Below are 12,179 nucleotides of genomic sequence, written 5' to 3' on the forward strand. Positions count from 1 at the left end.
TACCACAACACTGTAACCAGCTTTTCTCTCGCTGCTCGTCCCGTAGCAACAGCCGCCATATTGGATTCTGAGGAGCCTTTGATGACTAAAAGTTCCCGATGTTTTCCACATGTTTACGTCAAAAACCAACAAGATTAAGTCAAGGTGAAACTTTCCTGGTTCAGAGCAGACGATAACAGAGGCTGATTCTGATCGGCTGAACACCTGACGACACCTGCAGGCTAGGCAGGTGAGTAACTGCAGAGAGCAGATTCTCTGATAAGTTGTCTTACTGCAGACAGTAGCTGCCATGAAAACAAATGCAAATATTCCGGTTCCGGTTTGTATCTGCAGAACCAGATTAGATCTTCGCTGTGCTTCAGGCTCAATGTGCCGCTGATTCCTGTTGATGAAGGACGGAAATATGTCGTCACACAATAGGAAGTTCCTCTCTGGACTGCGGGAGTTTCCACACATTTGCATGTTTCCCTGCAATTTTAGCGCCGCGTGTTTTTATGGTTTCTGATAATTTATTATTTATAAATCTGGCGGCGCTGACCGACCAATCAGAGAGCAAGAAAAACAGAAAAAAACAACAATAAAAACTGTTGGCATCTAAAGAGCTGAGAGAAAGTTTTCAACTACTTATTGATTCCTTGAGTTTTCTTCTTTTTAATCATATTTAAATGTTTAATCAGAAAACATAAAAACTAGTTTCTAATTGGTGATTTATTAAGGTTAAATAATCCAGGCCAACCTGAGCCAGTGAGAAAAGTAATCAACCCCTAAATCCAACAACTGCTTGTTGCTCCCTGTGCATGAACTTTGACCTGCTCTGCTGATTTGTTTTAATTCACATTGGAGTGTTTTCCAGCAACTTAAGATAATCTCAATTGAATTTAAGCCAGGACTTTGACTAGGACACTCAAAAGCTTTATTGACAATTAAAAGACACTAATTAAAAGGACAGAGCCACCATTTTTATGTCACTATTTTAAATTAAATCAGACTAAATTTCTCTTTTTTTTCAGGTCAGAATCACCAAAATTGTTTCTATTTGCTAAAAGACATAGTGAAAATATATTTTTTAGAGATTTTATTGTAAATTTGTTCTAATTTCCCCTGAATGCAGATTATAGTTCTTTGACTTGATAAAGTGTAAAACTAGGATTTTATATTTGACAATTATCTAACACCAAAGATAAAAAGTACAAAGAGGCTTTTTACTGTTTAAACATTTTATTCAGAATAACGTCAGAAATTAAATCACGTTTAAGACAGAAGGGGAAGTCGGCGATTGCACTTTAAATTTATTTACAGTTTTTCTGGACTAACTTTGGATCTGCAGCGTCTGGTCAGGCAGCAGAGCGCCACCTTGTGGGAACGACCATATTTCATGGAGATCATTTATTATTCACTGTAAAAACATTGGTTGAGAGCAAGCAGCTTGTGAAAACAAAACCTGGTTAGCATGAATATGATAGCAGTGAGCTTATAACAGAACCAAACAGGATATTGGCAAGTCAAACCTTTTACAGTCCATCATTTTGTTAAAGTCCTGATTCCTCCATAGTTTGTCCACCTCAGGGTCAAAGTTGCATTATGTAACTTTTATTTATTTATTTAACATATTTGTTAAAAATGTCCACCTTTCTCACACCCCTCTGGCTCTCTACTATGCTACAGCTACCATGACACAGTTTTCCTGTAACAGCAATTTGCTTCTACGCCATTAGCACATTTAGCACTGTGTACATGAAGTGATTGACAGCACTAAGCCCCACCTTTTAGCTCTGATTGGTTGTTTCTGGTGAATTTCTTCGGACGGCAGTAGCAGCTCAGAGAGAAGGTGGAGAAGCTAGATCAGATTTAATAAATATGATACAACATATTCTCTATAAAAGTTACTTCCTGGAGGTTTAAAGGACAGTGAGTTATAGAAATGTAAAGTTGCAATAAAAGACGGTTAATATCTGAAGACCAGGAGACGGTTGCTGGAGTTTAAATGGCGACGCTGTTCTCGATGCCGGACGGACACAGGTACGTATACGGCAGCTCCAGGTGCCTGTTTCGCTCTGTGATGTCATCAGTAATGGCCTGGAGCTCCGCCTGCATTTTGTCCAGCAGCCTGCGGTGGTCGTCGAATTTGAAGACGGCCTCCCTGTAGTGACACAGGGGAACCTGTAGAGGGAGACACACACAAACTTTACAGGAGGAAGAAGAAACGGCGCAGACGTCTTGATGGTTGTTTTCTGTTATTAACATGGAAACTGGTCAGAAAATGATTCGATGTTCTGATGTGAAAAAATGTTTGAGGTGCGTTTGATTCGTTTTCCAACTGAATTAGCCGGGTGGAGCCTTACAAAGTCAACGCCAGGCTGCGACAGCACGGTCAGCGTCATCAGGACGCGGTTGGTGGAGTTGATGTCTGGCAGGAAGGACAAGATGTCCTGCTCTGTGACGGCGCCTTTGGCCTGCAGAGGAGGACGCATCATGGCGGCCGGACAGTTGGGCATCCAGAGAGCAAAGTCCAGCTGCAGAGAGACAAACCGCAGAGGCGCTCTGAAGGTTTGCCGTCTGGAAAATTTAGTTTTCACTTTGCTTTAGCGCAGTGGAGCAGCTGGTAGCAAAACATTTCTGGGTTCAAATCTGTTGTGTTATTGACACATGGCAGTATCACATGGTTGGATTTAGCACATTAGTTTCGTTTGAATGCTGTGTTGGGATAGCTGTTTAGCATTAGCTTTCGTTACCGTGCTCCACAACAGGGACTGCTTTGGAGGCTACAGAACAAGAGGTTGATTTGCCTTTTTTATATCTCTTCAAATCCCAACTTTTAACAGAAATTAGTTCATATTTTTCATATTTCAGTTGCTGCTTTGTGTTTGTTTTCAAACCCGTCCCGAAAGTTTTTGTCCCGTGTCCACTGACCTGGGAGAAGTTGACAGCAGCATGCAGAGCGGAGCAGGAGTAGATGACCATGGTCACAAACTTGGAAACTTCTGCTTCGGTTTGGAAGCACGGAGGAAACCCTGGAGGTGACAGGAAGTAGAATCAGAAACAAGCTCATGGAGGATCAACTGCAGTCAGGCGTGGGAAAATGGTTCTGCTTCTCCATGAGACCAAACCATTGCTGCACTTCTGGAAAACATTAAACTTTAGATTCAGGATGGTCGCTCTGCTCTGTCCAGATGTTCTCTAACCATAACCGGGCCTCTGCAGTCAGTGGATACTGGGAACCAACCTGCGTTCTGTGAGAATCCGTGTGTGTTGATGTCGGTGATCCAGTTCTGGAGCTCGGAGTCGTTCTGGACGTCTTTGTCTTCTCTGTAGTACAGCTGGACCCAGCCGAGGACAAACCTGCCAGACACCGACACCTGAGCCGTCCTGCAGGCGCTTGCTGCGCAGCGGGCCGGGGTGTGCTCGTTTACCTGTACAGCATGTCCCAGATCCTCCGGGCGTCCTGAGCGTAGAAGCTGTGAGGCAGTTTGTCCACGCCGCGGTCCAGCAGGTCGTCGGGAACACACATGGACCGATAGTGGATGGTGGCTGACGCTCTGCAGAGGATCTCTGGGATGGTCTTCAGACCAGAACCCACCGCCTGCAGAACCAGAACCAGGTCATTACAGCCCTGAGGGAACAGATCATTCTGCCCCATTTCCTTCGCTTTGTCTCAAATTAAGGAGGTTCTAATTACAAAAAGGAACATTTTCATTAAAACATATTCTAAATATTAAATTTAAAACGGCGTTGATTTCAGTGAAGCTTCACAGTCAAAAATTAACAGCAATAATTTGGGTTGCTTATTCATAAGAGAAAAAACAAATATTTTTCAGTCAGCATGTTATTCATTTATAAATGCCAGTTTAAAGTAAAAATTTAATTAACATGCTAAATACCTAAACCAACTAAATATTTAAATCCAGTTTAAACATTTAGCCCCAATCTATTCCTCAAATATTTAGTTTTCTAACTAAATGTTTAGTTTTAAATTGGGGCATTTGTGAATGATTAACATGGTGAAAATATAACTCTGCATTGTCTCTCTTTTGACAGGCTAAGTAACCCAAATTATTGAGTATCTAACTTTACAAACGGCAGCCCGTAATAAAAGTTATTCAGAACATTTAACTACCCATTGCTTTGGCTGCCCCCAAACAGAGTGGCGCCCTGGGCAGTCAGCCCTGCAGATGAGTTTTTACCTGATCAAAGGTGCCGTTGGCGGCCAACAGCGACGCTCGCGCCTGCATGTTGATCTGCAGAGACGTCCTGATGTGAGGCATCAGCAGCTGGAGAGACAATCACAATAAACACAAGAAGATTAAAAAACTAAATAATTTCATTTTATGGTTCCACAGGGTAATATAGAGATGAGCCCTGAGGGAGAAACTCTGAAGTTCAGACAGGATTTATTAGTTCAGCTCTTCTGGAACCAGATGATGCTGCACCATGTTCTGGAAACTGTTAGATTAAACCAACATATCAGGTCTTCCATCCATTTAACACACAGTAAATATTTATCAAGTTGGATTTTTATCAAGTATTCATGGCTAATAGATTATCAGCTAAATTCCACCGATTCGACTGTCATATTTCATGAATTTACCCTTTTCTGGTTTTCACTAACTTTCAAGAAATAAACGTAGTTCTCATGTGATGTCACACTTACACTAATTTTGTAGCTGAGCGCACAGCTAACGCTTTAATGTTTTTGCTGACTTTGAAAACATTTAGCGCATTTTGTTTCCATAAATTCTAAAGTGTTAATTTACTTGGCTGTTTTGTAAACTTATTCAGGTGAATAAAGTTCTGTCTGGAAGTTTTGGTTAACTACTAAGACATTTATATTCTTGCTCTTATTTTGAAGTCTGTTTATGCACAGTAGGTATAAAGATAGTTGAAATTAGCGCTCTACCCTTTGCTTCTGCTAAACATAAAGTTTATATTGCGCTTTAGTGTTAGCAGAACTAATGTTTATGATTAGTGCATTAGCGTTAGCGCTACTAGCTTTACAGTTAGCGGTGCCCACTACTGCTTTGGACCAGTTCTTGTCTCTCGGGTGGACAGGTAGTTCTCCATGTTCCAGGCGTGGCGGCTGGTCTTTACCTGGTGCAGAGGGTGATGCTCTGGAAGCTGCCGCAGCGTGGCGATGCAGCACAGCTCCGCCATCATATGGGTCCGCATGTAATGGGAGACCAGCTGGTGACCCTGGAAGTCGGCGCTGTGGACCCAGATCTTAGCCAGCAGCCAATCACAGCTGGGGTCAGAGGGCAGGAAGACCGGGTTCTGTGGACCGGGCGTCTGCTGGAGCTGAAGGGTCACAGGTAGAGTGTCAGTCCGGGTCAGCTACAGCGTTGGAAGGAAGGTGTAAGCTCACCTGGATGGCGATGGGGACCACCTGTCCCCGCTGGTTCAGGTGGAGGAGACACAGCGGGGCGGACAGGTACGTCTGTTTTCCATTGATCTGGTTGCCTTCAAGCCCGTCCAGGAGCTTGTAGTCCAGCAGGTAAATGTTTCCTCTCTAAGCAGGAAGCATCAGGTTTCTGACAGAATCCAACAGGAGCCACAAATCACAGAACCACAAAGTTACCTGGAGCTCTTCTTCAAGGGAGGAGTCTGCAGGTAGGAAGGGGCGGAGCATGTCAGAGGTGACAGCCAGGTTCGGAGGGATGAGGTGTGTCCGACGCAGGAGCAGAGGGTTGCAGCCGTTCAGACATTGATGGCCAAAATACCACTCCTCCATCCAGTGAGCCTTCACAAACTCTGAGAGACAAAAGACATCGTCTTCTTATCGTCCTGCAGGACATCCGCTGAGCTGGAGGACGCCCAGAGACGAGAACAGAGCAACAAATGGAGCAGATAAACACCAAACACCTCGATTAGCTGTACAGCTAACAAGTTCACATGAACCTGACGGACATCCTGATCTTAACCCAGAGTTTACTATAATGTTGGTGGCTAAAGCTTCATCTTGTCTAGAACTCCTTGTCCACAAGGAGTCTGATTCATTCTTCAGAATCATCAGGGAGGTCAGACAGTGATGTAAGACAATGAATCCTGGCTCACAGTCATAAATTTGAGGTCAGACCAGTCAAGTTCTTCTACACCAAACTCCTTCATCCATGTCTTTATCAACCTGGCTTTGTTGACTGGAGTTCAGCCATCCTGGAACCATTCTTTGTTCATGGACCTGAGAGTGACCCTTTCCTTCAGATATTTGCAGCAGCAATCTGCAGCACGAGCTTCTGGGCTTTATATGCCTGTGGTAATGGGAGTGACTGGAATACCTGAATTAGATGATTATGATGCAAAACATTTCAGACATTAGAATTTTACCTCCAGGGAGAAACCAAGAAGTTATAGAGACAAGAACTACAAAAAAACAAACAATTAATAAAATTTACAAAACAAATACATTAGTTTCATCAGCATTGTGTGACGGGTCGGTGACTAAGTGAGCTGGGTGGTTCTGGTTCTTACTGGCGATGTTGTTCTGATGTCCACTGAAGGCAAAGGCCGTCTCCAGTTCAGAGAAGCTGCTCCAAGGTTCGGCCCGGCTGGTGAAGCCCCTCAGGTAGTGCATGTCGATGGATGGACTGCAGAGAAGGAACAGGAAGCAGATCAGAGACCGCCATCGCTGACTCAGTTAGACCATTTCTGGGTCTTACCTGATGTGTTTGTAGCTCAGGTTCGGCCCAAGATCGGACACATTCTTGAGATCGATGCACTGAGGAGCGCCTTCGATGAACACACACCACCTGTTAACAGGGGAGAGTTCAGGTCAGATACAGCTTGGATCAGGTCTAAACCCAGTTCTAGAGCAAACCCTGGTCTAAGGATGGAGATCATCATCAGTTTGATACCTTCAGATCTCATTAATTCATGTCTCTTTGTTCTGTGTTCAGTTACATTTACTTTGGTCTCTTGTACTTTAAGGAACCTGTTCTGAGTCATTTACCTGATTTCTGTTCTGTCGATGTTCTCCGAAGTCAGTTTCTATTTACATAAATTTTCCTGTCGCCTGTTAAAAACTAGACCCTTGTTTTACGCGTCGCTTCATCAAAGAGTTGGGACCTTTGACTGTTGAGAAATGACTACTTACTCGCAGTGAAATGATGTTTGAAACAATTGACTCTGATCTCAACCAGTTGCTGAAGTTTGGCTATGACATATGCAATGCACCATCTTGATTGACGAAGGCGACCAGAGATTTCCTGCACTGTAAACAACTATTCTCAACTGCAAAGAGCCAAGCCAAACGACATCTTTTCCAACAATAAAATGTCTTAAACATTCTTCCTGTTCTAAGTTTGGAAGCGTGTGCAACAAAGATTTGTTCACTTCCATTGGCAGACTACAATTTGGTCAGATACGACATCTTCATTCACAACTCCTTTTGTTTACCGAATGGCCTGATTGAAATTCATCTTTAGAAAATTAAACTGAATGGGACAAATCCCAGGCGGCACACTGAAGGTAGATGAGAATCAAGCTGCATAGAAAGGCAATGACCAGGACAGTTTTCCAGGAGCCTGATGTGTTGCACCTGATGAGTTCCCGCTGCCGCTGCAGCTGGCTGAGTCGGTGTTGCTTCACTCGCTCTTCCGTTTCTTCCTCCAGCAAACACACTGGAGCAACACCAACGACACAGGGACAGAGTCAGACAGATCTGAAGTGATTGTAAGAATCTGAAGCCTCAGGGACCAAAAATAATCTCACGCTTTCCGCTGCGCAGCTCCACGTCGCCATCTGCTGTCCGCAGCCACTTGTCGCACAAGAACACCTGCGTGTCTGAACCGTCGGGCCTTGGTTCCTGACCTTTAACCCGCTGGCGGAGCTCTACTCTGTTGCAGTGCCAGTCCACATTGGGGAATCCAGTCTGCACCTCCAGCTGGAGCCGAACCAGAACCACCCGACCCAGTGGGCCACTGGGCCGGACCAGGACCAGGCACGTCTAGGAAGACGGACATCATTAGGAGAGACCTTAACAGCTTTGCAAAAACTCAGCAGCAAAGAGACGTTAGCGGAGCATCGTTTCACCCCATCAGAACGATTACTAATGAAACTCACAGATCCAGGCAGCAGGTGATGGCCGTCGTTCACTGTGACGGGCGGAGTCTCGCCTTGTGATCCAATCAGGCTGAGACGCAGACGGTTGAAGGTCCCACAGGTGGGACCAGGTGAGGTGTGAACCATCACTTCAAACTCCTGACAGAAACCCATCCTGCAAGACAAAGTGGTGGCAGAGTTACTGAAGAGACAGGAAGAGATTCTCCATCGTGTTTAAAAAAACGTGCAGAGGGTTTGCTGGCGCTTTCTGACAGCTGACTGTCAGAAACTGAAAGACTTCAATGAGATAAATGTGAATATCATCGGCATAGAGTCTGATGTGCCAAAACTATGTTAAAAAGTCAATACTGAGGAGGATCTTCATTTTAGTAGAAATGTCTAAAGATAAAAACATCGACACATTTCCTGACTGCTGTCAGAAAAATTTACTGACTGCTGTCAGTGGAAACAGTTATGAGTTTCACAACTGAGGCTTTGAGTTTAAATTCTGGCAGAATATTAGAAACTTTACTAAAGGAATGTGCATAAATTTTTGTACCATAATTTTATTTATTTTTTGTTTATTTTAAAACTGGCAAATACTTCACAATATTTATGTTTTTATTCTCTATTCGTTTATAAATTAGATTTAGTCAAAGGTTTTATATTTAGTGTGTAATACTGAAAGAGAACTGTTTTACATTTTAAATATCATTTTTAATACATTTTTAATTCATGAAATGTATTTTTCATGAATAGTGGGGTCTTTTTATCTTTTGAAGGTACAAACTGTCTCGGCCCCCCAGTTCTACCTCCTGTTCTGTCCCATTTTAACAGGGATGTTTCGTACCGTTGCTTTAAGGCACACCTGGATCCTTTCAGGACAGATTGAATCCTGCTGGTTTAGAGCTGGAGGTGAAACTTTGGCACCTTTTCAGGATCATCTCTGGCCCTTAATTTTTGCAGGGTAATGTGCCTTAGGGAGGAGGGTTGGAAAACTCTGCTTCCCACTGCTGCATCTGCTGCTTTGTATCACACTTGAGGACTGAACTACGCCCAACTCCAGCCCTCCAGAGCCAACGCTCTGCAGCCTCTAGAAGCATTCCTACTCCAACACACCAGAGTTCCCTCATCAGTATCATCCAGCTCTGCAGAGGCCAGGTGTTGCATCCTGTTGTGATACCATGGAGGAGTTCTCTGACCTCCTGAGAAGATTCCATTACTTCACGCCAGAGGTCATTCCTTCTCCAACACACCTGAACCAGATGAATGGTTCATTAGCAGGCCTCTGCAGAGCAGAGTTCCTGTCAGCCTTTTGACTCAGGCGTGTTGGAGTAGGGGTGCATGTTAAAGTTGCAGGGTGGTAGCTTTCCCGACTCAGACGATTCCATCTTCAGGAATACCTGCTGGACTTTAGTCCCTGCAAACCCTTCTTCTTGTCCTGTGATGCCCTGAAATGGACCCTTGTTGTTTTTCTGCCTCTGGACCTCACAGGGCTCCTGCTGCCTCTCATAAGCCTTCTTTTGTTTACCTTGCTGATATTTGAATTGGAAATGAGGAACAGTTAACACAGGTGTTGAGCAGATGTTTTGTGAGAACACTGAAGTCTTTGATGCTTAAGGTCACTTCCTTCTTTAGCTTGTGCCTGGGATAGCTTTCCTAGTCCTTATGTACCTGTGGACTCACACACTTTGTTACGCTTGAATGTAACATCTTCTTTTCAATCAGTTCCAGCCTACAGTTGATCAGGTCAGAGGAAATCTACTGAACTTCTCTTGAGGTACCATATTAACCACAAAAGCTCCATCAATGTTTTGTTTTAGCATGACTGACATTCAGCTCAGATTATGGAGAAGGAGGTTCATGCATGCAGATGATTCAGTAAATGTATAAGCAAAATGACTGTATTTTAAATATCTCACACAAAGAACCTCAACATAGAAAGTTCTGGGTGTGCACAACATTACAAGCTATGCGTGAATATGGAGAAAACCCAACTAATGGAAAATGTTCTGGAATGTGACATTGAGGTAGTAATAAAGAGAACCTGATGATCAGGTGGGCTTACCTGCAGTTCATCAGCTCCTCTCCTCTCATCTGGGTTTGCTGAATAGGTGTTTGGCACCTGCAGCTACAGGTGCTTTCTGCTGTTTTCAGAATCCGCCCACACTGACACCTACACATAACTTTCAGGGTCATGTAAGGCTGTTTGGAGGAGTTGCTGGGGGAACCAATACTTTTACCACTTTGTTTAATTTCCTACAGAGTGAATTTACTGAAAGGTTGGATTATAAAATTTCAATAAGGCAATTTGCGTCTGGAGCAAAATATTATTTGACCACCAAGGATCGTCGACACGGTGGTTCCTTTCAATACTTCATCTATGATATGTGAGAGATGCTGTGGTTCCATAGTGTAGCGGTTATCACGTCTGCTTTACACGCAGAAGGTCCTGGGTTCGAGCCCCAGTGGAACCATCACCTTTTTGTTACGTTAGCATTTTTTGTTTTTCTATTCTGTCAGAATGTGATGCAAGATCTTAAGTAGCGCTCTACCGCTGTTTTAAAAAGCGAAAGGAATGGCGAAAACATGATATGCGACTGGGATCCATGAGCTTCAAAATAAAAGTAACGTGTTACGTGAAAATGCGAATGGTATAACTAGATCCTCACGCCAAAATCCCTCCTCCTGCTGTCATGTCAGTTTTTCTATTGTTTTCTGACCAAAATATTCAAGTTTATGCAAAGTTGTTTCTTCACTAACTTAAGAGTCTCTGATTAATGTGGGTAAATTCACCCCTTCTCTAACTAATACCTTGATTTAGTCAGATCCACATTGTGTTAACATGAACAGCAAAAGTAGCTGGAGATGCCGGGGATTGAACCCGGGACCTCATACATGCGAAGCATGCGCTCTACCACTGAGCTACATCCCCACATCGTGAATTCAAGGCTTGTATTAGTGAATTTAGACAGTTCCACGGGGTCAGAATGGTCAGTGTAAAGGTTTCATAAAGTTTTCTGTTTTTATTCATTTGAGACATGTTTGCAGTCTACATTCACTCCGTCTGACTTTTTTAATCGACATAAACTCATTTTTTTCTGTAACACTAACATGGGTGAGAATAAATAGTTGTCCACTAGGTGGCACTGGCAGATTGAAAATGTTATGGTCTGAACTCTCAGCGGAACTTACCGGTGTTGACCCGGGAGGGAAAATGGCAACCTGTAAAGATTTTAGGGGATCCAACAGGCCGCTGAATTCTGTTTATTGTATCTTTCAATCCGACAGCACAACCAAGTTTACCTCTCCAACATGGCGGCGTCGTTTACAGACGATGGAACCAGTTATACCAGTATCGAGGTTGGTACAGTCTGTAAGCACATGCAGGCCTTCCTGAACCTGATTAAATTTAAAGTCCTGCACTTCAACAGATGTAGTGAGACCGACAGTCTTCGGCGCTAACATGGGTAATTTTGTCTTTAAAGTACAGCAAAAATAAAATAACATGAACAGAGTCAGGACTGTGGAATAAAATCTCGGGTAAACTGACTCTCTGTTACAAGCTGCGATGGCCGAGTGGTTAAGGCGTTGGACTTGAAATCCAATGGGGTCTCCCCGCGCAGGTTCGAACCCTGCTCGCAGCGGTATTGTATCACTTTTCGTCCCATCGTTTTTAAGCACTATTTTGTTGGCTAGATGTTTAGCACAGCGCAACCGTATCGCCTTTACCCTATGTTCGTTGTCTTTTGCTAACTTAATTGCTGGTAACTCCCAATCCACAGCATTTAACTGTGGTAGAGGAAATGTAGATGAAAGTATGAAGGGTCAACAACATCTGCACCGTCCTGGTCTCTTCATTTTTAAAGATTGGGAGGAACTCCCAAAGAAATTGACTGATTAAGTAAACCAGCATATTTATCCACCTGACCAACTCAACAGATTAAACATTTGATTTAATTTAAATATGATTTTAGATCACGGACAGCTGGTGGTTAGGAATTGTTCGAAAGTGTTAGGAATTATTAAGAAGGGTTAGGACTGCTAGGAATTGTATGATAGTTAGGAATTGTTTGGACTGTTAGGAATTGTTAAGACTGTTAGGAATTGTTAGGACTGTTAGGAATTGTTTGATAGTTAATAATTGTTTT

General features: G+C 43.4%; 1 protein-coding gene and 3 non-coding genes across 4 annotated transcripts; 2 read left to right on the top strand and 2 right to left on the bottom strand.

Annotated features, from left to right (window-relative positions):
* Nucleotides 1-1,199: 1,199 nt before the first annotated feature.
* Nucleotides 1,200-10,227, bottom strand: LOC106960397 (arachidonate 15-lipoxygenase B). The gene is made up of 15 exons (XM_015053480.1): nucleotides 10,097-10,227; nucleotides 8,050-8,203; nucleotides 7,699-7,933; nucleotides 7,526-7,607; nucleotides 6,648-6,737; nucleotides 6,460-6,575; nucleotides 5,570-5,742; nucleotides 5,357-5,500; nucleotides 5,086-5,289; nucleotides 4,182-4,268; nucleotides 3,411-3,580; nucleotides 3,224-3,339; nucleotides 2,911-3,011; nucleotides 2,343-2,513; nucleotides 1,200-2,160 (listed from the first exon to the last, which is right to left on the bottom strand). Exons 1-15 carry the CDS (start codon nucleotides 10,225-10,227, stop codon nucleotides 1,981-1,983), a joined length of 2,154 nt encoding a protein of 717 aa, XP_014908966.1. The 3' UTR covers nucleotides 1,200-1,980.
* A 205-nt stretch (nucleotides 10,228-10,432) lies between these two features.
* trnav-uac (transfer RNA valine (anticodon UAC)) lies at nucleotides 10,433-10,505 on the top strand. The gene has a single exon. It is a non-coding gene; the product is annotated as a tRNA-Val (tRNA).
* Nucleotides 10,506-10,891: 386 nt separating this feature from the next.
* On the bottom strand, nucleotides 10,892-10,963 carry trnaa-cgc (transfer RNA alanine (anticodon CGC)). The gene has a single exon. It is a non-coding gene; the product is annotated as a tRNA-Ala (tRNA).
* Nucleotides 10,964-11,593: 630 nt separating this feature from the next.
* trnas-uga (transfer RNA serine (anticodon UGA)) lies at nucleotides 11,594-11,675 on the top strand. Its single transcript has one exon. It is a non-coding gene; the product is annotated as a tRNA-Ser (tRNA).
* Nucleotides 11,676-12,179: the final 504 nt, after the last annotated feature.

The sequence above is a fragment of the Poecilia latipinna genome, unplaced genomic scaffold (genome assembly GCF_001443285.1).
Source record: "Poecilia latipinna isolate Pla-1442-1.1 unplaced genomic scaffold, P_latipinna-1.0 Scaffold1184, whole genome shotgun sequence".
Lineage (NCBI taxonomy): Eukaryota > Metazoa > Chordata > Actinopteri > Cyprinodontiformes > Poeciliidae > Poecilia > Poecilia latipinna.